This window comes from Giraffa tippelskirchi, chromosome 7 (assembly GCF_054371585.1).
Source record: "Giraffa tippelskirchi isolate mGirTip1 chromosome 7, T2T-mGirTip1v1.2.pri, whole genome shotgun sequence".
NCBI classification, from domain to species: Eukaryota; Metazoa; Chordata; class Mammalia; order Artiodactyla; family Giraffidae; genus Giraffa; species Giraffa tippelskirchi.
In genome coordinates this window covers 132,016,033-132,040,310 of record NC_137281.1, presented here as the reverse complement: position 1 = coordinate 132,040,310, position 24,278 = coordinate 132,016,033, and the positions used below count along the sequence as shown (strand labels likewise).

Here is a 24,278-nt window from a genome sequence, read left to right as displayed (position 1 = left end):
AGATGCTGAAGGAGTACTGTCTAAGCACACCATGAAAAATGAAGATAAAGAAAAATCTTCAAAAGGTAGGACTGCTTTAAGGTATTCTGTTTGAGTGGAGGACTTTCCAGGTGCTAGTGGTAAAAGAACACGCCTGCCAATTCAGGAGACATAAAAGACCAGGGTTTGATCCTTGGGCTGGGAAGATCCCCTGGAGGAGGGCATGGTTACCCACTCCAGTATTCTTGTCTGGAGAATCCCAAGGATAGAGGAGCCTGGCGGGCTACAGTCCATGGGGTCACAGATTCAGACGTGACTGAAGTGACTTAGCACGTGCACACACACATTTGAGTGGAAGCGTAGCCTGACAAGCTCTAGCCTACTCTTGGTGAAGACTTCCCGGGGGGCTGTTTTCTCTAATGGTGTAATAAGTGATTTTTGACATTCAGTTCAGTTGCTCAGTCATGTCCGACTCTTTGCCATCCCATGGACTGCAGCAGGCCAGGCTTCCCTGTCCATCACCAACTCCCAGAGCTTACTCAAACTCATGTCCATTGAGTTAGTGATGCCATCCAACCGTCTCATCTTCTATCATCCCCTTCTCCTCCTGCCTTCAATCTTTCCCAGTATCAGGGTCTTTTCAAATGAGTCAGTTCTTTGCTGACCTATGTATTGGAGTTTCAGCTTCAGCATCAGTTCTTCCAATGAATAATCAGGTCTGATTTCCTTTAGGACAGACTGGTTGGACCTCCTTGCAGTCTCAAGTCTTCTCCAACACCACAGTTCAAAAGCATCAATTCTTTGGGGCTCAGCTTCCTTTATAAGTCCAACTCTCATATCCATACATGACTACTGGAAAAACCATAGCTATGACTAGATGGACCTTTGTTGGCAAAGTGATGTCTCTGCTTTTTAATATGCTGGCTAAAGTGATCATAGCTTTTCTTCCAAGGAGCAAGCATCATTTAATTTCATGGCTGCAGATGGTGATCTGCTGTGATTTTGGAGTCCCAAAAAATAAAGTCTCTCACTATTTCCATTGTTTCCCCATCTATTTGCCATGAAGTGATGGGACCATATGCCATGATCTTAGTTTTCTGAATGTTGAGTTTTAAGCCAACGTTTTCACTCTCCTCTTTCACTTTCATCAAGAGGCTCTTCAGTTCTTTGCTTTCTGCCATCAGGGTGGTGTCATCTGCGTATCTGAGGTTATTGATATTTCTCCCGGCAATCTTGATTCCAGCTTGTGCTTCATCCAGCCTGGCATTTCTCATGATGTACTCTGTATATAAGTTAAATAAGCAGGGTGACAATATACAGCCTTGAGGTACTCCTTTCCCAATTTGGAACCAGTCTGCTGTTCCATGTTCAGTTCTAACTGCTGCTTCTTGACCTGCATACAGATTTCTCAGGAGGCAGGTCAGGTGGTCTGGTATCCCCATCTCTTGAAGAACTTTCCACAGTTTGTTGTGATCCACAAAGTCAAAGGCTTTGGTATGGTCAACAAAGCAGATGTTTTTCTGGAACTCTCTTGCTTTTTCAATGGTCCAGTGGATGTTGGCAATTTGATCTCTTGTTCCTCTGCCTTTTCTAAATACAGCTTGAACATCTGGAAGTTCATGGTTCACTTTCTGTTGAAGCCTGGCTTGGAGGATTTTGAGCACTCCTTGGTTAGCATGTGAGATGAGTGCAATTGTGCAGTAGTTTGAACATTCTTTGGCATTGCCTTTCTTTGGGATTGGAATGAAAACTGACCTTTCCCACTCCTGGGGCCACTGCTGAGTTTTCCAGATTTGCTGGCATATCGAGTGCAGCACTTTCACAGCATCATCTTTTAGGATTTGAGATAGCTCAACTGGAGTTCCATCACCTCCACTAGCTTTGTTCATAGGGATGCTTCCTAAGGCCCACTTGACTTCACATTCCAGGATGTCTGGCTCTAGGCGAGTGATCACACTATTGTGATTTTCTGGGTTGTGAAGATCTTTTCTGTATAGTTCTTCTGTGTATTCTTGCCACCTCTTCTTAATATTTTCTGCTTCTGTTAGGTCCCTACCATTTCTGTCCTTTATTGAGCCCATCTTTGCATGACATGTTCCCTTGGTATCTCTAATTTTCTTGAAGAGATCTCTAGTCTTTCCCATTCTATTGCTTTCCTCTATTTCTTTGCATTGATCACTGAGGAAGGCTTTTCTTATCTCTTCTTGCAATTCTTTGAAACTCTACATTCAAATGGGTATATCTTTCCTTTTCTCCTTTGCCTTTCACTTCTCTTCTTTTCTCAGCTGTTTGTAAGGCCTTGTCAGACACCCATTTTGCCTTTCTGCATTTCTTTTTCTTGGGGATGGTCTTGATCAATGCCTCCTGTACAATGTCATGAACCTCTGTCCATAGTTCTTCAGGCACTCTGTCTTTCAGATCTAAACCCTTGAATCTATCTGTCACTTCAGCTGTATAATCGTAAGGGATTTGATTTAGGTCATACCTGAATGGTCTAATGATTTTCCCTACTTTCTTCAATTTATGTCTGAATTTGGCAATAAGGAGTTCATCATCTGAGTCACAGTCAGCTCCTGGTCTTGTTTTTGCTGACTGTATAGAAATTCTCCATCTTTGACTGCAAAGAATATAATCAATCTAATTTCGGTATCCTTCTGGTGATGTCCATGTGTAGAGTCTTCTCTTGTGTTGTTGGAAGAGGGTGTTTGCTCTGACCAGTGTGTTCTCTTGCCCAAACTCTGTTAGTGTTTGACCTTGTACTCCAAGGCCAAATTTGTGTGTTACCCCAGATATTTCTTGACTTCCTACTTGTGCATTCCAGTCCCCTATGATGAAAAGGACATCTTTTTTTGGTGTTAGTTCTAGAAGGTCTTGTAGGTCTTCACAGAACAGTTCAACTTCAGCTTCTTCAGCATTACTGGTCGGGAGATAGACTTGGACATTACTGAATCCATTTTCATTTTTCATACTCTCATGGTAAACCTTAGAATTAATTTATAATGTAAAATATGAACAAAAATGAATCTGATAGATGCTAGTTAGCACAGGTCCCTTTCTCTTGAAATCTAATATTCTTTAGTTTAAACAGAGACCAGTAAACAATAACATCATGCCAAAATCTGGAAGAAAATTAAAGTTGCCACTTTTATTGTTTTAATGTAAGTTGAACTATCTGCACACAGAGAGATTAAATTTATTGTCCTTTGAAGAATATTTATCTATGTATCTATCATCTATTTCTACACTAGTGCACTTAATATTTTAAAGTATTTACTCCAACTGGTATACTGACTTCAGTATTTAATACTTTAGGAAGTGTTTTTAACTGGTAAGATTATGACATTTTGATAATATAAGGCTACTTTTTAGTTTGTAAATCAAACAATAACAAAATTATCCCAAAGTTCTGGGGGCTTATACTATTTAGATCTGATTCAGTTTCTGATGGAAGAGATTGGTAGGGAGGTAGGTTTAATCTGATGGGACTACTAAATAAAAATGAAGGATATTTACAAGGAATTTCTCTGAGAAGCAAGACAATCATTTGGCTGAATTGTTTTTAATATCAAGAGTCAGAACTCATTGAGATAATGATTATCTTTCTACTTAATAGGTAGTTTTTATTCCTTCCTACTGAGCAGCACAGAGAGGAACAGAAAATGAGGATTAGAAAGAGAGACCTCTGGGTAAATAATCCACCCAAATCCATCTGGATTGGGCAAACTAAGTAATAATACATATTTTCAAGCATACAATAATTATTTCCGTAAGAATAAGCTGTATTGGATTCATCTGCCTCTAACCGCCAGCATATGAGTGATTAAATAGTGGTATTGGAAAAATTCCCCTCCCCTACTCTTGTTAACTAACATCCCCAGAAACAGAAATTTTCCCCTGATTTTTCACAGTCCAGGATATTTCATGTCAGGATAAAACTGGAGTTCCAATTTCATTTTGCTGTGATTATTTTGGGATTGTTTACTTTTGTATATTTGTTTCAATATAAGATTGCTATCTTTCTTTAATGGGAAGAGACCTTTTTAGTTTGTTTGGTTTTGTTTTGTGGCGAAGACGTTTTTTATTAAAGCAATCTGACCTCCTGTGTTTCTCATTACACTGGTCTTTAGCTTTTTAATAGAGCCCGTTGCTTCTTAAGCCTCTAGGTATGTACTGTTCATTGGTTTTATATGCTACTGCTTGATGGGAGCAAAGATATTTCAAGCTTTGGAGACAGACATTCAGGAAGAGTTGAAACTTTCCTTTTTGGATGCTGAAACAAATTTATTGGAGACCTATGTCAACATAACTTCAGAAGAACTTGAGATCTTTTTGCAGGTAAGAGATTAAGGGAGAGTCATAAATTTGCCAGTTGTGTTTAAGAGAGATGTAGACAGAAGATTTTAAAGAAAGCCTTCCTCTGTGTTTTACCTAAATAGCACGAGTTTTCTGTCTTCTGGAGACGGAAAAAAAAAGACAAGCATTTTTAGTAATAAGAGATATAAAGAAAACAGAACAGTATAAGAATGTAAAGGGGTAAGACCAATATAGATGAGAGGAAAAATTACAGAGCAGATATCACAAGGCTATAGGAACTATATAAGATATGCTGAAATGCTGAAGATCAGTACAGAAAAACTAGCATTGGACTAACTCTCCCATTGATAACAACTATAAAACAAAGCACAAATTGCAGAGAGACAGAAAACAGTGGTGTAAGCAAAGGAGGCAGAACCCAAAAGAAGATGGCCATTTAAAGAAAGCAGGTGAAGGACTTCCCTGGTGGTCCAGTGGTTGAGACTTCATCTTCCAATACAGAAAGTGTGGGTTCCATCCCTGGTTGGGGAGCTAAACTCCTACATGCCTCGTGGCTGACAAACCAGAACATGAACAACAGAAACAATACTGTAACAAATTAAATAGAGACTTTAAAAATGGTCCACATTAAAAAAAATCCTTTTAAAAATAAAATAAAGAAAGCACATGAGCTGAGTTCGACATTTCCTTGTCCTTTCCTCTGTGGGCACCCCCTATTAACCCAGGGTGGTGAGGGGCAACGAGCCCTAGCAGAAAGCTGCAATTTTATAGGGTTGAAGCACCGAGAAGTCAGAGCTTAGGGATGCTTAACAGTAGTTGGAATCTGAGGAGAAAGTCACAAAGAGGAGATATCTTCAGAGTGAGAAAGCCCCCAAATTCTAAATCTGCTACGAATTCCTCTCAAACCATTGGTCCACTTCTAAATTGTGCATGTTCAGATCAAGACCTCAGAAAAGCAAACGAAAGCAGCATCTGTGATTCTAAAGAACCACACAGAGACTTTAGCAGTGGTCTGATGCTGGAGAGGCAGAAGTTAGAATTCAAGACTCAGCAAGTTAGAGGGCTTTGGTAAATGCCCAGGCCTGTTGAGATACAAGCAACAACACACCTTAGAAGTAACCCTGAAACTAGAGCAAGCCCTAACAAAGTTTGAAAATAACTCTCAGCAGGGCAAGGGTGATCTTCTGGTATTCTATCTGCCTGCAAAATATAACCCAGAACCATCTATTAAGCAATATAGCAATATCCAGAGTCTCCACAAGTTTTCATGTACAATGGCCAGAATCCAATTAAAAATTAGGAAGTATAATTAAATGTTAAAACAACTGACTGGAAACTAAGTGAAATTACAGTCATTAGAAAGAGACTCATCTATAATTTGATATGAAGTTGTTATCTAAAGACTTTAAAATGTGTGGTTAATAATTTAAGAAAATCAAGGAAAGGATAGAGAATTTCAGGAGATGTCTGGAATTCTTAAAAGAACATCAAAACAATATTAGACAGATGGAAAACAGATTAGTGGTTACCAGAGGTTAGGGACAGAAGGCGGTGGTGGTACATGCAACTGAAAACAGGGAATATGAGGAAGACCTTTGTGTTTTGTTGACACAATAGCTCTGAATGTTGATTGTGGTGGTGACTATATAAGTCATTATGTGCTTTTCAACAATAGCAGCTTTAATGAGATTTCACACAATTCACTTATTTAAAGTTTACAATTCAATGGTTTTTAGTATATTCAGAGTTGTGCAAGCATTGTTTTATGCTATTTTTGTCTGTGCTGTCAGAGTTATGCAGATTTTATATAGAACATTGAAAGAAAACCAACCTTTCTTTCCTCCTCCTATCCTCTTTTTCCCTCTCTCCCTCCTCCTTCTTTGCCTCCCTCCTCCTTTCTTCCCTCTTTCCTTCCCTTTTTTTTCCTTCTTCCCTTTGCCTCTCCCCAATCCTGCCTCCCTCCTTTCCTCCCTTTCTTCCTTTGATAACTATTATGTATGTCTGTCTAGCTGAGGTTTAATGAATGATGCTAAGTTTGAAGTACCTTTGGGATTTTTATGTGAAAAGCCGCATTCATCTCCACGCAGATTTTTCTTGTGAGCTTTCAGCATGTGTGTGTGTGTGTGTGTGTATATATATATTTATATATATATATATTTTCAGGTTCTTCTCCCTTATAGGTTATTATAAAACACTGAGTGTTGTTTCCTGTGCTATACTGTTTCTTTAGCAATCAATATAACTTTTAAATGTCTTTTAGAAATTCTCCACAAATCAGATTTCTCTGTGCTTCTTGATTTTAAATGTTATGTTTTATTATTTTGTTTTGTATAATTTTGTTGTTGTTCAGTCTCTCAGTCATGTCCAGCTCCTTGCGACCCCATGGACTGCAGCACACCAGTGTATAATTTTAGTGTTATTTTAATGGAATTTTAGGTGAACAGGCAAGAATAAAGAGTCCATCCCACTACTTTAATTCACAGACATCCCTAATGTGATCTTTATGCCTTTCTTTGTATGTGTATGTGTGTTAGTGTGCCCATAATTAAAATTTGACAATATGTCCTCACCTGACAACCATCTGCCACAGTCGATTGCTTTCTTCCTTTTGGTAACTTTCTTCACGTGGCTTCCAAGATCTCACATTCTAATTCTGATTTTCCACCTATTTTTATTAGTTGTTCCTAGTTGTCTTTGCTGGCTCCTTTGAAGGACTTCTGAGCTCAGTCCTCAGAACTTTCCTGTTTTCCATTTCAACTCATTTCCTTTAAATTCCAGTAACTCCTAAATTTACATTTTCAGCTTAGACCTTTCTCACAAACTCCAGATTGTATAACCATTTGCCTATTTGAAATCACTTGCCTATTTGAAATATACATACACACAAGATGGTGGAGTAGAAGGATGTGCGCTCATCTTCTGTGAGCACTCCAAATTTACAACACGCCACTGAACAACCATCGAAAGGAGAATGTTGGATCGCACCAAAAAAAGATACCCCACGTCCAAGGGCAAAGGAGAATTCCCTTCAAGATGGTAGGAGGGGCAAAACCGCATTTAGAATCAAACCCCATACCCTCCAGAGATGCTCGGAGGGCTCAAACAAAACCTTGCTTGCACCAGGACCCAGAGACCCCACAGAGACTAAGCCAGAACTGCCTTTGAGTGTTTGAGTGTCTCCTGTGGAGGTATGGGTCAGCAGTGGCCTGCCGCAGGGGCTCTGGGCACAGCAGATCTGGGTCACACAGCATGTGGCATAAGCCCTCTTGGAGGAGGTTGCCATTAACCCCACCATAGAGCTGCGGAGCAGACAACCCACAAACTGCAGAACAATTATACCAAATAAATTCTTGTACTGTTAAGAAAGTTCTAGGACCCACAACAGATTTCCCAACCTGGGGATCTGGCAAAAGGACTGAGAAACTCCAGGGAATTTGACTTTGGAGGCCAGAGGGATTTTATTACAGAACATACACAAGATTGGGGAAACAGGCTCTTGGAGGGCACAAACAAACCTTGTGTGCACCAGGACCCAGTAGAAAGGAGCAGCGACCCCAGAAAAGACTGACCCAGACTTGCCTGTGAGTGTCCAGGAGTCTCTGGCAGAGGTGTGAGTTGGGGAAGGCCTCGGCAGTGTGTGCATGGGACCTTTTGAAGGAAGTTGCCATTATTTTCATTACCTCCACTGTAGTTTGGTCTCAGGTCAAACAACACGGATGGAACACAGCCCTGCCCATCAACACAAAATTGGATTAAAGATTACAGAACATGGCTGTGCCATCAAAATAAGACCCAGTTTCCCCCCCGTCAGTCTCTCCCATCAAAAAGCTTCCATAAGCCTCTTATCCTTATCCCTCAGAGGGCAGACAGAATGAAAAGCACAATCACAGAAAACTAATCAAACTGACCACATGGACCACAGCCTTGTCTAACTCAATGAAACTATGAGCCATGCCATGTAGGGCCACCCGAGATGATCAGGTCATGGTGGAGATTTCTGACAAAAGCTGTTCCACTGGAGAAAGGAATCACAAACCATTTCAGCATTCTTGCCTTGAGAATACCATGAATAGTATGAAAAGGCAAAAAGATAGGAGACTGAAAGATGAACTCCCCAGGTCAGTAGGTGCCCAATATGCTACTGGAGGTCAGCGGAGAACTAACTCCAGAAAGAATGAAGAGACAGAGACAAAGCAAAAACAACACCAAGTTGTGTATGTGACTGGTGATGGAAGTAAAATCAGATTCTGTGAAGAACAGTATTGCATGGGAACCTGGAATGTTAGGTCCATGAATCAAGGTAAATTGAAAGTGGTGCAACAGGAAATGGCAAGAGTGAACATTGACATTTTAGGAATCAGTGAACTAAAATGGACTGGAATGGGTGAATTTAACTCAGATGACCATTATACCTACTACTGTGGGCAAGAAATACTGAGAAGAAATGGAGTAGCCATCATAGTCAACAAAAGAGTCCGAAATGCAGTACCTGGATGCAATCTCAAAAACAACAGAATGATCTCTGCTTGTTTCCAAGGCAAACCATTCAATATCACAGTAATCCAAGACTATGACCCAAACAGTAATACTGAAAAACTGAAGTTGAACTGTTCTGTGAAGACCTACAAGACCTACTAGAACTAACACCAAAAAAAGATGTCCATATTATTATAGGGGACTTGAATGCAAAAGTAGGAAGTCAAGAAATACCTGGAGTAACAGGCAAATTTGGCCTTGGAGTACAAAATGAAGCAGGGCAAAGTCTAATAGAGTTCTGCCAAGAGAACACACTGGTCACAGCAAACACCCTCTTTCAACAAAACAAGAGAAGACTCTACACATGGACATCACCAGGTGGTCAACACCGAAATCAGAAGATTATATTCTTTGCAGTCGAAGATAGAGAAGCTCTACACAATCAGCAAAAACAAGACCAGGAGCTGACTGTGACTCAGATGATGAATTCCTTATTGCCAAATTCAGACTTAAATTGAAGAAAGTACAGAAAGCCACTAGACCATTCAGGTATGACCTAAATCTAATCCCTTATGATTATACAGTGGAAGTGATAAATAGATTCAAGGGTTTAGATCTGAAAGACTGTGTCTGAAGAACTATGGATGGAGGCTCGTGACACTGTACAGGAAGCAGTGATCAAGACCATCCCTAAGAAAAAGAAATGGAAAAAGGCAAAATGGGTGTCCAACGAGGTGCTACAAATATCTGAGAAAAGAAGAGAGGGTAAAGGCAAAGGAGAGAAGGAAAGATATACCCATTTGAATGCTGAGTTCCAAAGAATAGCAAGAAGAGATAAGAAAAGCCTTCCTCAGTGATCAATGCAAAGAAATAGAGGAAAGCAACAGAATGGGAAAGACTAGAGATCTCTTCAAGAAAATTAGAGATACCAGGGGAATATTTCATGCAAAGATGGGCACAATAATGGAAAGAAATGGTATGGACCTAGCAGAGGCAGAGGATATTAAGAAGAGGTGGCAAGAATACACAGAAGAACTATACAAAAAAGATCTTCATGACCCAGATAACCACGTTGGTGTGATCACTCACCAAGAGCCAGACATCCTGGAATGTGAAGTCAAGTGGGCCTTAGGAAGCATCCCTATGAACAAAGCTAGTGGAGGTGATGGAATTCCAGTTGAGCTATTTCAAATCCTAAAAGATGATGCTGTGAAAGTGCTGCACTAAATACGCCAGCAAATTTGGAAAACTCAGCAGTGGTCCCAGGAATGGAAAAGGTCCGTTTTCATTCCAATCCCAAAGAAAGGCAATGCCATAGAATGTTCAGACTACTTTACAATTGTACTCATCTCACATGCTAACCAAGGAGTGCTCAAAATTATCCAAGCCAGGCTTCAACAGAAAGTGAACCATGAAATTCCAGATGTTTAAGCTGGATTTAGAAAAGGCAGAGGAACCAGAGAGCAAATTGCCAACATCCGTTGGATCATTGAAAAAGCAAGAGAGTTCCAGAAAAACATCTATTTCTGCTTTATTGACTACGCCAATGCCTTTGACTGTGTGGATCAAAACAAACTGTGTTGAATTCTTCAAGAGATGAGAATACCAGACCACCGTACCTGCCTTCTGAGAAATCTGTATGCAGGTCAAGAAGCAACAGTTAGAACTGGATATGGAACAACAGACTGGTTCCAAATTGGGAAAGGAGTACATCAAGTCTGTATACTGTCACCCTGCTTATTTAACTTACATGCAGAGTACATCATGAGAAACCCTTGGCTGGATGAAGCACAAGCTGGAATCAAGATTGCCGGGAGAAATATCAGTAACCTCAAATACACAGATGACACCACCCTGATGGCAGAAAGCAAAGAAGAACTAAAGAGCCTCTTGATGAAGGTGAAAGAGGAGAGTGAAAACATTGACTTAAAATTCAACATTCAGAAAACTAAGATCATGGCATCTGGTCCCATCATTTCATGGCAAATAGATGGGGAAACAATCTAAATAGTGAGAGACTTTATTTTCTTAGGCTCCTAAATCACTGCAGATGGTGACTGCAGTCATGAAATTAAATGATGCTTGCTCCTGGGAAGAAAAGCTATGACCAACCTAGACAGCATATTAAAAAGCAGAGACATTACTTTGCTGACCAAGGTCCATATAGTCAAAGCTATGGTTCTTCCAGTAGTCATGTATGGATGTGAGAGTTGGACAACGAGGAAAGCTGAGCTCTGAAGAATTGATGCTTTTGACCTGTGGTGTTGGAGAAGACTCTTGAGAGTCCCTTTGGACTGCAAGGAGATCAAACCAGTCCATCCTAAAGGAAATCATTCCTGAATATTCATTGGAAGGACTGATGCTGAAGCTGAAAATTCAATACTTTGGCCACTTGATGCGAAGAACTGACTCATTTGAAAAGACCCTGATGCTGGGCAAGATTGAAGGGAGGAGGAGGAGACGACGACAGAGGTTGAGAGGGTTGGATGACATCACCAGCTTGATGGACATGAGTTTGAGCAAGCTCTGGGAATTGGTGATTGACAGGGAAGCCTGGCGTGCTGCAGTCATGGGGGTGCAAAGAGTTGGACACCACTGAGCCACTAAACTGAACGGATTTGAAATCTCCGCTTGATCGTATAGCAAACTACTCAGATTCATAGTTTCCAAAAATGGACACCGTCTTTTTGCTTTCAAAAGAATAATCTGCCACCACCCCTCAACCATCATGTGAGAGCTCTGCGAGTCTTCCTTGACTATGTCTTCCTTCTTTCTAGACTCAGCTTTAGTTTCTCAGAAAATCCTGCTGGCTGGGGCTTCAGAAACATGCTCCCTATCACCACTGTTGTTACTGGTCTCACTAAGCCATCATCTGGCTGGACTTTTCTGGAGCATCCTGAATTCTGCAGTATTCTCCTAATAGATCTCTTGGCTTCAACTTTGCTCTCTATATCCCCTTTTAAAAACAGCAGCCAAAGTAACCCTTTTGGTGTCTTTCTGGTATCTAAGTCACTTTCTCTGCTCATTGTCTTCCAGTGATCCTTTCCATTGCATTCAGATGAAAACTAAACTTCTTTGATCTTACAGAATCAAGTGCTCCTCCTTTGCTTCCTCTCTTACTTCCTCTTCTATTATTCTGCCCTCAACTTTTCTCTAGCTTGATGTTTCTAGAATATTCCAGGTTCTTACCTTAAGGCTTTTACCCTTGATCTGGTTATTTCCCCTGCTGGGAATGCTCTTTCTTCCAATACTTGTTTGGCTAACTTTCTCACTGCCTTCAAGTCCTTGTTCTATCTTATATTCCTGATGAGATTTCCCCTGACTATACCCCTCCAACACATCCATTCTACTTTGTTCTCCTTATCTCTTATCACCTCTCAACATGTTATAGAATGATTGTTTGTCTCCCCCTGCTAGAGTCTAAATTCCACAAAGGTAGATTTTTTTTTTTTCTACACTGTTTCAAGGGAAAGGTCAGGTCATACATTTCATCAAATTAATGCTTGTCTGTTTTGTTTGAACTTGTAGGTGCTTGCTTTTTCTATAAAACATGGAATAATCCCCTTAAGAAATGGAGCTATTTATTTTAGTTGGGATTTTAGGAATTCTTTTTCATTTGTGACATCCACGTTAAGCACAATAGGTGAGTAAGGTGCTTTATTTTTAGTTTAATTTAGTCTTATTTTTTTAATTTAGGAGGTCAGCAATTTAAATTTTTATCACAGTGTGGAACTTTGTTTACATGAGCCACAACCCTTCAACCTGCAAATTCAGAGCCTGCTTTTATTTTTAAGATGATGTTTCATCAGTACACGTAGCTTCCCCTTTATTTTCTATCTTTAAATCATTTGTCCCTTCCATAACAAGTTCTATGTTCCCATTCTCTTTAATGGGTGGTCTTGGCAATGACATTTCCACCTAGTCTTCCAACACTACTGGTGAGATAAAAAACAAAGCCAGATCCAGCCAGGTTTTCCAGGATTTCTGATAAACTATAATGTCCACAATTTCTCTGGCATTCAGCTATACTGTAGCTAGAGAATTTTGTAATTTAAAAACAAAAAGTTACAAAGTCAGCATAGATTTCTGCTGAAATCTAGACAATTCTAAGATAGTTTATTATCAACCAAGAGCCATTAGGATTTACAAAAAAAAAAAAAATAACCATAGTTTAAGATAGCTGTAGCCAAAGACCCTCAGGAGATTTCTGGAAAATACCACCTTAGACTGCAAAGACCTCTGGCACTGCCGTGGAATTTTCCTTCTCAGGAGACTAGAGAAGATTAATAAGTGATGACCATTATCCTCAAGTATGGCATACTCAGATCTATTTTCCCTTACTAAAAATAGGATGTGTACTTGCATGCTTGCAAGTTTCCAGCAAAATGATATTTGTTTTGAAAGTCTTAGTTGCATATTATATTTCAATAAAAGAATTGAGATCTTGCATTTTAGGGGTCCACATGAGGTCAGAGTGGGGACTGGATGTCACCATGACCCCTGGTTTCTGTCCTAAGGGGAAAATTCATACTTCTCACTTTTCTGGTCATTTCCTTAGGAAAAATTCCTGGATGTAAAATGACTGCATAATATGCTTTCTCTCTTTTTTTTTTTTTTTTTATAAATTTATTTATTTTAGTTGGGGGCTAATTACTTTACAATATTGTAATAGTTTTTGCCATACATTGACATGAATCAGCCATGGGTTTACATGAGTTCCCCTTCCTGGACCCCCCACCCATCTCCCTCCCCATCCCATCCCTCTGGGTCATCCCATTGCCCTCTCTTAAAGGCTGTGTGTGCTGCTGGGAGTATCTCTTATAAGAAAACATCAACAACAAAACATCAAAAGTGCATCAAAAGTAATATTGAGCAGATATTAAATTTGTCTCTTATCATCTAACAGGTTATGGGTCAATTGCGCCCAGAACTCCTATGGGCCAGATGTTCTGTGTCTTCTATGCTTTACTGGGGATCCCTCTAACTATCATATTCCTGCAATTTGTGAGTAATGCATTATTACAACAACTTTCAGAATTTGAGAAATATCTTCAGAATATGGAAATGAAAGAGGTAAAGTCTACCAAATGATTTTTTTACATATGCTTAGGTTCATAACCTTAAGTAGAATAAACACACAACACATTACATTCTTGTTAAACACATGCTAAAAGTATACACACACACACACACATATATATGTAGGTATACACCTGGTGTGTGCTTGCTCTACTTTTTACAGAATTCCTAGATCAGTAAATGGTATTCAGACCAATATAACTATATAGTGTTTTATTTTTCTTCAGAAAAAAAGGAGTAATATTCCAAAGAACATTGTAGAATAATGTAGTATAAGTGCAATTTCACAACCATCATCTTAATTAATTCCCTAAACCACCTTCTGAAGTAAGTACAGTATAAAACCTAACATCTGGGTTTTCTAGAGGAAAGTATCAACTTAAATTTTTCTGATATTAGGTTCTGAACTCTTTTCTGTCCACAATACATTTGTCAGCACTGCTACGGGCAAGGAATTAACATTATTTTATTTAAATTAAATTTAATTGTTAATTTATTTATAAGGGCTTTAATTTATTTATATATGTTATATAAACAAATATGCCTATAGTTAAAGGAGGCTGTTAGGAAAACTATTAGTCAAATTTGTGTTGAGTTGGGGCATATGAGACAAACAGAGATGACATGGATGGATAGTCCATTCCTGATATTCCAGGTGTCCCAGAAAGAGAGATGCTGAGAGGATAGGGACAGGTAAACTGTTTGCTCTTATTGCCTTGAGGAATTCCTGTGACCAAGGCTGCACTTTAGCAGTGATCCCTAACACCTAACTTAATCCAATTTAAGGAGACAACTGAGGCAGCATGCTCTTTTCTCTTCCTCTCAGGACTCACATGTACTGGCTTAAGAGTAATAACTAAAAGGTCAGTTTGTTGTCTAACCAGTCCTGATCAAAGCCAGCTACCCCAGGCCTTCTTAGCAAAGAGCAGTGCCAGTAAGAGCAGGCCCTGGCTGCTGTTTCTCCCACTAGACTCAAGGAAGTGGAGTCCAGAGAAAGAAACTCCTGGAAAAGCATTCAACCACCTACCCCAGAGTGGTGGTCATGACTATTCTTGGACTTGATCCCTTCCTACCAGTAATTCTTTCTTGGAGGTGAATTCTGGGAGAAATAGACAAAGAGGCAAGAGCTTTGAGCATTCCTTAGGGACCAAAAGTCTTATATGGAATAGTTCAACCAGAGAAGTTTCTTTCCCCTTCAAGGATCAGACAGCATCTGGAAAGATTTTGCCCATTTTCTTTTTCCTGAAGCCATGTTATCAATCCTTGTCATTATATCTGAAATCAAGGATTTGGCCATTTCAGAGATTTGAGATTGCTTGAAAGTTGCTTTTCAAAACCTACATAGAGCTAAAGTTGGACCCTGTTATATGCTTACAGACATGTCTAAACAAACTCATCAGACAGTCACTCAAATGCACCAAATAATAGTATAACCCAGATAAAATTATATCAGTGATACAGAATGCTCTGAGCTTATTATCACAGTACAAAGTTAAACAAAAGGAGCTATTAACAGTAATTCCACAGAAAATGAAACCCTCAATATCAATCTCCCCCTTTTCTGAAAGCTTTTTAAACAGTTCCAAAATACACATTAAAAGTCAGCTACCTGTTTCTTCCACTTTCCTCTATTTCTGCTCTATTCTGCTATGGGTACCTTATACAGGCTGGAGTATCTCCAAAGTTGATAACGAGTGTCTGTTTCCAATTTTTGGAGAAACAAGACATGCAAAAATTTTATAACATCAGCTTTATATCCTACCAAATTTAGAAAGTACTATAAATCCCACAATTTATAAAATTAGTGTAATCATTGCATTAAGCATATAATATGTGTTAAAATTTAAGGGAATATTTAGAAGGTGTTCCAGGAGCATAATAATAAAAATATGCAAAGTTCTTAGCACAGGGTCTGTCCAGTATGAGGTACTCTATAAGTAAAAGTTTAAAACATATTATTTCTAATATTGTTTTACTTGTCTCTCTCCTCTCCCTCCCAAAACTACAACCTCTGTGTGTACAAACTAATTTTTACCTTGTATCTTGAGTATCTTCCATGGTACTAATAGGAAACACTCAAAAAAGGCTTGTTGAATGAATTTTAATTATGCCATAAAAGACATTTAATCAATTAATTAATATGATGTAGAACTATAAATGGATTATCCAGTTTTTAGATGGCAAAATATTTTCTCTAACAATTTAAGGTGTTGGAATGTCTCTTATCAGAATAAGATTATTTTATTTGCTTGAAAAACTTAATGTTCTGAGCTCCCATTTGGTGACTGCCCAACCTACACTCTTGCAGAGCCATTTTGCAGTAAGGACCAAGAGCTGGAGGTGAGAGTAAGCAGGTTGCAAAGCAAAAGAACATTTTAGTCTAAGACCTAGGGAGGGCAGGAAGACAGGGATTGTTTTACATTAAAGTCACAAAAAGTGCAATGCATGAGAGAGAAAACAGAAGAAATAAAAGATGAGCAACAGAGATTCATAAGAAAGATGATGATTCAGTTGATAGAGCTGGGATGTACTTCTAGATGCAAAGGAAACCTGAAAGTCAGAGTACAGTAGAACATACTGGGTCAGGAAAGGATTTGTAAGAGGAAATGGTAACTGAATCAACTATAGGTCTCTGATTGCTATTAGGTTGATGTTAACATCTTCCTTCTTTCCTTCCTTCCTCCCTCCCTCCCTTCCTATTCTCCCTTCCACCCCTCTCTTCTTTCTTTCTTTCTTTGTTTTCCCTCTTTTCTTTAGACACAAATTAGAACTTGTGAGCTCCTCTTTTTCTTGGTAACTGGACTTTCCGTTTTCATCCTGCTACCACCATTACTTTTCATGCAAATGGAGGGCTGGACTTACAAGGAAGGATTGTATTTTGCATTCATCTCCTTAAGTACCATTGGCTTTGGTGACTACGTAATAGGTAAGTCAATTGATATTAATTTTAGAATAGCCACAGAATCAATAAAGTTTGAAGTAAATGTATAACCAGAAAGATAGCATATATCTTACAGGAGTTAGAGGCCAAAGATGTTTTAAAAATTTCAACCACCTGACAATCCACAAAAAAGTCCCAAATAATTGCTTTCCATCAAACTTTCTCCTTTGTTTGGGCCACAGAGTACACTAATTATGGGAAAATGGAACAGAAGAATTCTTTCAAAGTATGTTACCACTTACACAAGCATTTAAAGCTCATGTGTGATGGAAACAGTATGTACAAAGGATGAATTCTATGCAACATGCGTTTAATAAATTTTCCAGTAGGAAAGTTCACTTTCACATTGCATACGGAAGAAACAAAGACCCTCCCAGACATTAAGTAATCACGTACATACCTAAAATTCAACCGTAAAATATCCAAGAAATCTTTTGCATAAAGGCTTATTCTATATGGCCTTTTTGTGTTTGTAACTTCCTTAAAGGAGCAAAGCAAATCTTCAGGCTTATATATTTTGGGAAACTTTTCCACTGTTCTTGACTCACTTCTGCCCCAAATTAGCATCATCATATCATGCATCATTCTTATTAACATATTTTTTAAACTTAGCCCAAAGGACACATGTATAGCACCCCATTATGCATGTATGTGGGGCTTCCCTGGTGGCTCATCGGTAAAGAATCTGCCTGCAATGCAGGAGTCGCAAGAGATGTGGATTTGAACCTTGGGTTGGGAAGATTCCCTGGAGGAGGGCATGGCTTCCCACTCCAGTATTCTTGCCTGGAGAATTCCATGGACAGAGGAGGCTGGTGGGCTGCAGTTCACGGAGTCACAAAGATTCAGACGCAACTGAGCAACTAACATAAGGAGAGATAAATTTAGCAGTCATGGAGTGAAAAATAACTAATAGTTCAGGAAGAATACTTATAAATTTTTCAGCTCTAATGTTTACCCATTTCTGATTAAATTACCAAAAAGGACATGTATAGACATTTGGGGTTTTGTTTTTTAATCACTAGGTCACAGAAATGGAATAATCTGTAGGAGTCACTTTATTTAGAAAGGCAATACTGAAAAAGAACATAGTATGTGTGATATATACGGTATTGGATCAGAAATAGAAGCAATTATGCTGAAGAATGCATTGTACTGGCCCTCCTCCAATGCTAGTATTTTGGAAATATTTGGAATGGTGGGGAGTGGGAGAATTATTTGGCTGAGTGATCTTTTTTGAGGGGTTGGCACATTTGTATCCCAATCCATCCTGCAAACCCACCCTGCCATTTAAGGAATGAGTAATTTCACTTTGTGTCTGCAATTACCCACCTTCTCTGGCAGGTCTGCCATGCCCATATATAGCCAGCTCAGGTATGGAAGATGCCACATCTCTCTGCTCACTTATGAAAAGTTTATTCCTCTCTAGAATTTAGCTAATCAAGGTTTCTTGCAGCCATTGCTTTTCTCTGGGACCACTGAAAATGATTTTCATTTTGTTTGTTCTCTTTTTCACTATGGAATAGGAAAACTTTTGTATCCTCTCATTACCTAGCTGGGGGGCTTCTCTGGTAGCTCACTGGTAAAGAATTCACCTGCTAATGCAGGAGGTGTGGATTCAATCCCTGGGTCATGAAGATCCCCTGGAGGAGGAAGTGGCAACCCACTCCAGTATTCTTGCCTGGGAAATCACATGGACAGAGAAGCCTGGTGGGCAACAGTCCATGGGGTAATTACAGATTCAGACATGATTTAGTGATTAAACAATAATTACCTAGCTGGAATGGGGACTTCATAGATGTTTTAGTATAAATTTGAGGGAGTTCGGTAAGGACTCCAATTAATGCGCCATTAAACTGGAAAACAAAGTCTTTTCAACATTCATCTTGGTCAGTGAAATTATGCTGTCTTTCATAAAGTTAAGTTTCCTAAATATATGCCACAGGTTTACATTTTATTCTCTTCTTCATCCTAAATTAATCTTAAGTGCAGTTAAAATGTGTTCTCTTGCTCAATAGTCATACTTTATCCTGTGCTCTTGGTAGTCTTTACTGAACGACATATTCTCTTCATTCGGAGAAGGAAATGGCAACCCACTCCAGTGTTTTTGCCTGGAGAATCCCAGGGATGGGAGAGCCTGGTGGGCTGCCGGCTATGGGGTCACACAGAGTCGGACACGACTGAAGCGACTTAGCAGCAGCATTCTCTTCATTCAGTTCAGTTCAGTGGCTCAGTCGTGTCTGACTCTTTGCAACCTCATGAACTGCAGCACGCCAGGCCTCCCTGTCCATCACCAACTCTCAGAGTTCACCCACCCATGTCCATTGAGTTGGTGATGCCATCCAACCATCTCATCCTCTGTTGTCCCCTTCTCCTCCTGACCTCAATGATTCCCAGCATCAGGGTCTTTTCAAATAAGTCAGCTCTTCCCATCAGGTGGCCAAAGTATTGGAGTTTCAGCTTCAACATCAGTCCTTCCAATGAACACTCAGGTCTGATCTCCTTTAGGATGGACTGGTTGGATCTCCTTGCAGTCCAAGGGACTCTGAAGAGTCTTCTCCAACACCACAGTTCAAAAGCATCAATTCTGCGGCGCTCAGCTTTCTTCACCGTCCAACTCTCACATCCATACATGACCACTGGAAAAACCATAGCTTTGACTAGATGGACCTTTGTTGACAAAGTAATGTTTCTGCTTTTCAATATGCTGTCTAGGTTGGTCATAACTTTCCTTCCAAGGAGTAAGTGTCTTTTAATTTCATGGCTGCAATCCCCATCTGCAGTGATTTTGGAGCCCAGAAAAATAAAGTCAGCCACTGTTTCCATTGTTTCCCCATCTATTTGGCATGAAGTGATGGGACCAGATGCCATGATCTTAGTTTTCTGAACGTTGAACTTTAAGCCAACTTTTTCACTCTCCTCTTTCACCTTCATCAAGAGGCTCTTTAGTTCTTCACTTTCTGCCATAAGGATGGTGTCATCTGCATATCTGGGGTCATTGATATTTCTCCCAGCAATCTTGATTCCAGCCTGTGCTTCTTCCAGCCCAGCGTTTCTCATGAGGTACTCTGCATATAAGTTAAATAAGCAGGGTGACAATATACAGCCTTGACGTACTCCTTTTCCTATTTGGAACCAGTCTGTTGTTCCATGTCCAGTTCTCACTGTTGCTTCCTGACCTGCATACAGGTTTCTCAAGAGACAGGTCAGGTGGTCTGGTATTCCCATCTCTTTCAGAATTTTCCACAGTTTATTGTGATCCACGCAGTCAAAGGCTTTGGTGTAGTCAATAAAGCAGAAATAGATGTTTTTTTGGAACTCTCTTGCTTTTTTGATGATCCACAGGATGTCGGCAATTTGATCTCTAGTTCCTCTACCTTTTCTAAAACCAGCTTGAACATCTGGAAGTTCACGGTTCATGTATTGCTGAAGCATTACTTTACTAGCGTGTGAGATGAGTGCAATTGTGCGGTAGTTTGAGCATTCTTTAGCAGAACCCAGAATGCCACCAAAATTCATATGATTATTTACATTTTGATATAAAATATTAGTTTAAAGAATATTGAGAAAAAATAGCACAGAGATTAGGGGCATACTGCCAATGTTTATTGAAGCTCAATATAGTGTGAGATGCTGGGAATGATTGAAGGCAGGAGGAGAAGGGGACAACAGAGGATAACATGGTTGGATGGCATCACCGACTCAATGGACATGAGTTTGAGTAAATTCCGGGAGTTGGCGATGGACAGGGAGGCTTGGCGTGTTGCTGTCCATGGTATTGCAAAGAGCCAGACATGACTGATAGTGTGAGTTGGTTGTTGGGATTACGCATATTCTTTCTTTGTGTTTCTAATTATTTCAAATTGATTTTCACAACAAAAAGTTACAAAATATCTGTCGCCATAAAGAATAAACCAATGGCAGAGTAGGAATATATATTTGTGGGTGATACATTAAACAAAACTTGAGCTTCTAAAAGTTTTTTTTTATATCTTATGCTTTTTTTTAGGAATTTCCCACAGCAAGTAAAAGAAATGATCCTATTAACATACATGTTTCCCAAACTCTTATGCACATCTGTATCTGTATTCTAATCCATCCTGTAACATGTTCAGAATTCAGGTTAATGTATTTCCACACTTTCCAAACCATACATAGAAGTAGAGCATTTTTTTAACCTTCATGTAATAGATATGTTACAAAATATTTACCGTAAATTATAATGTGTAACTGTAATTCCATATTCTTGTTGAATACAATATTCATTTCAGAAATTCTACTTTTTAGTTTCCAGTTGGTCTTTAATAATTGGTGGTTAGAATTTAAAAGTTGACTTTTTATGAGTTTACGCTACTGTGATATAGTTTATAAGAAGACTGGAAGCAAAAGTTGTGCTTGAATAATTCAAATGTGATTTCCTTTGCATTTAGGTATAAATCCTTCTAGGAATTATTCAAATATTTACTTCGCAATAGTAACACTTTGGTGTACCTTTGGCCTTACTTGGATGGCTCTTTTTTTTGATTTGCTTTCACAAAATTTGGAAAAAACTAAAATAAAAATTACTTGCAATACATTATGGCCAACAGAAAGAAAGTCTTCTGGGAAAAGATCACATTTCTGGCCTTCTCTGCGAAGATAATCAAAGAGTATCTCAATTTTTTTTTTTTTTAAATAGTGGGACAAGGTGATGCAAAAGAGAATAAACATTTTTTTCCATTAACCTGCCATATGGATCACATTCACAGAGAAGCTTTGTAATTCATATTTTATTTTGAATTGTATTAAATAACTAATTGAAAACACAAAATTTTAACTGTCTTCATTGAATCTTTCATTTTCAAAGGCTTTCATTATGCAACATTTGATATATACAAAATGACTTATGCAATCACGTAAGTTAAAAAGTATAATAAATTCCCATGAATCCACCATATAACTTGTGAAGTAGAATTAATGACAATACAATTGATACTACTTGTGTGAACCTCTCCAATACCATCCTCTTGGCTCCTCAGAGGCAACAATTATTTCGACCCATGTTAGTACATAATTACCAAGTTACTTTTTAAAGTAGTTACTCAATTTAGGCTCACACCAGAAGTGCATGTGAGTTTTCATTATTGTGTATTTTCACTTAAACTTGATATTGTCAGATTTAAAATTTTTACCCATATAAAGGGTAAAGAATGTGATCTCATTATAGTTTTGATTTGTTTATTCCTGATTACCACAGAAGCTGAGTACTTTATATTTCTCGCTATTGTTTTTTCTTTTGTAAATTGCCTCTTCATGAATTTTGCTCACTTTTTTTTTTTACTGAGTTATTTGTCTTCTATTTAGTAACTTGCAGGAGTTACTTTATTTTTAATAAACTCTGAATACTAATCTATTTTCAGTTATATTTATTGTAGACATCATATCCACTTTGTTGTTCATCTTTCCACTTTTTATGGTATATTTTGATCAACAGAAGTTCTTAATTAAAATGTAGTTTTTCTAATACTATTTCCCATTTTGTTTAAAGATATTTTCGATTAATATATTTAACCAAATTAATTGAGAACCTAACCAATGTAAATGACTGCCCTGTAAATGAGTGTGAGAAATATGATATAGTCACTGTCTTAACAGAAATTAAACATCAGCTAATATAATGTGCAGAATAATGAAAGCCCGTTGTGTGCCATTCACTGTGGCAAATGTTTTGAGTAACTAAAACATATTGAGAATTTATATGTAAATTCTTTGCATTCATCATTTTATCTAATCCTGACAAAATCTTAGAAGTGGGTAAGTAATAACATTTCACAAATGAAGCAATAATCTGTGATAATTTATCCAAGTCACTCAGCAACTAAGATGGCTGAACATAGTTCATTTAAGCATTGTAATACCCCCAAGTCATCTTTCATATAGTGTAAGAAAAACAGAAAATAATCCAAATCTAGCATTTACATTTTGAAGACTTGTTAAGTACAGAGCACTGATTTATATCTTCTGGTGTTCATGCACTATTTATACAGATAAATGAGTACCATAATTAGGATCAAAATGCTTTGAGATCAAAGGAGGAAAAGCCTAGGTTATGACTGAAGAGAACTGGAATCAGCATCCACAGGAAGGTAGCTGTGATATGAGTCTAAATCACCTGAAGACTCTTACAGGTGAATCAGGCTGGGATGGTTGGGGTAAAGAGAGAGGACTTGACAGTGTCCAGAAAACAGAGGGCTGAAAAGATACTAGTAGGGCAAGAGATGAGGTTGAGGACACAAGCAGTTTTTGTGTCTACAAAATGGAGCTGCATTGTGGGTGGAAGGAGGATACATATGGGATTTAAGACAGTGGACAGATATTACTGAATTGAAAGATATTAGGAGAGGAGAAACTCTGAAAGTTTTGTGATGCTTAGAGTCTATTAATCACAAGGACAAAGTTACTTGGTGTTTGCTAATGAGTGGATGTAGTTATAACGGGGAACAGGAACTTCATTTACACAGGCTCACAATGTGTACTCAGGTGCGAAAGTCTTAAAAGATGAGTCACTGTCCAGTATTGTGCCAAGAGAAGAAGCCAAGACCTTAATCTTTTGGTAAAACTACTTGAGTGAGGGATCTGGCCAGAAAAGACCAACTACAGTTTTGGGATTTCTCCCCCTTGGGTAGGGAGTAGCTTTGGCATGGTGTTGTAAATACTTTAGGTAAAGTCCTTATACATCTGTGAAGATTGGGAGTGGTGGCTGTCTTGTCTAATACACAGATACCAACAAAAAGAGTCAAGGAAAGTTAAAAAAAAAAAAAAACAGGGAAATATTTCCCAAACATTAGAAGATCAATAATCAGAAACTAATGAAATGGGCATATATGACTTATCTGACAGAGAATTCAAAATAGCTGTTACAAAGATGTGTTCTACAAGATCAGGAGAACAAACTGACAAAGTGAAAACTTCAACAGAAATAGAAATATAAACAAGTACCAAACAGAAATAATGGAGCTAAATAAAATAACAGAAATGAAAAAATTCACTGGAGGAGTTCAACAAGAGACTTATTATTGAGTTCAACAATAAGAATTAAGTATTAAAAAACTTGAAGGCCAGTCACTGGAACTTATCCAGTTAAAGAAGCAAAAAGAAAAAAATAATGAAAAATAATGTAGAAAGCTTAAGGAGAATATGGGACACCACCAAACATGAATAGATACACTATGGGATTTCTGGGGACATAAGAGAGAGAGAAAAAGAGGCAGAAATCTTTTCAAAGAAATAACAGCTGAAGATTTCTTAAACCTGGGAAGGAAATGCACATCCAGATCCATGAAACCCCACAGAATTTGAATATGATGAATCCAAAGAAATCTACACCTAGACACTTAATAATCAAATTGTCAAAAGTCAAAGACAAAAAAGGTTCTTTGTTGCTTTTTTGAGGCAGTTATCCAATAAAAACATTACCACTGACATACATCTTAGAAATATGTGGAAGAAATTT

General features: G+C 38.4%; 1 protein-coding gene across 3 annotated transcripts; it reads left to right on the top strand.

Moving 5' to 3' along the window:
• LOC145513405 (potassium channel, subfamily K, member 16-like) lies at positions 1-21,596 on the top strand. Of its 3 annotated transcripts, none has more exons than XM_081509672.1 (6): positions 1-65; positions 4,136-4,314; positions 12,298-12,412; positions 13,676-13,842; positions 16,606-16,774; positions 21,465-21,596. In XM_081509672.1, the coding sequence occupies exons 1-6, from the start codon at positions 32-34 to the stop codon at positions 21,545-21,547; spliced, it is 747 nt and encodes a 248-aa protein (XP_081365798.1). In that variant the 5' UTR covers positions 1-31; the 3' UTR covers positions 21,548-21,596. The 3 variants fall into 3 exon arrangements, with proteins under 3 accessions (XP_081365798.1, XP_081365796.1, XP_081365799.1); XM_081509670.1 differs by having other exon boundaries at positions 21,217-21,596; XM_081509673.1 differs by having other exon boundaries at positions 20,796-21,596.
• The last annotated feature ends 2,682 nt before the right edge of the window (positions 21,597-24,278 follow it).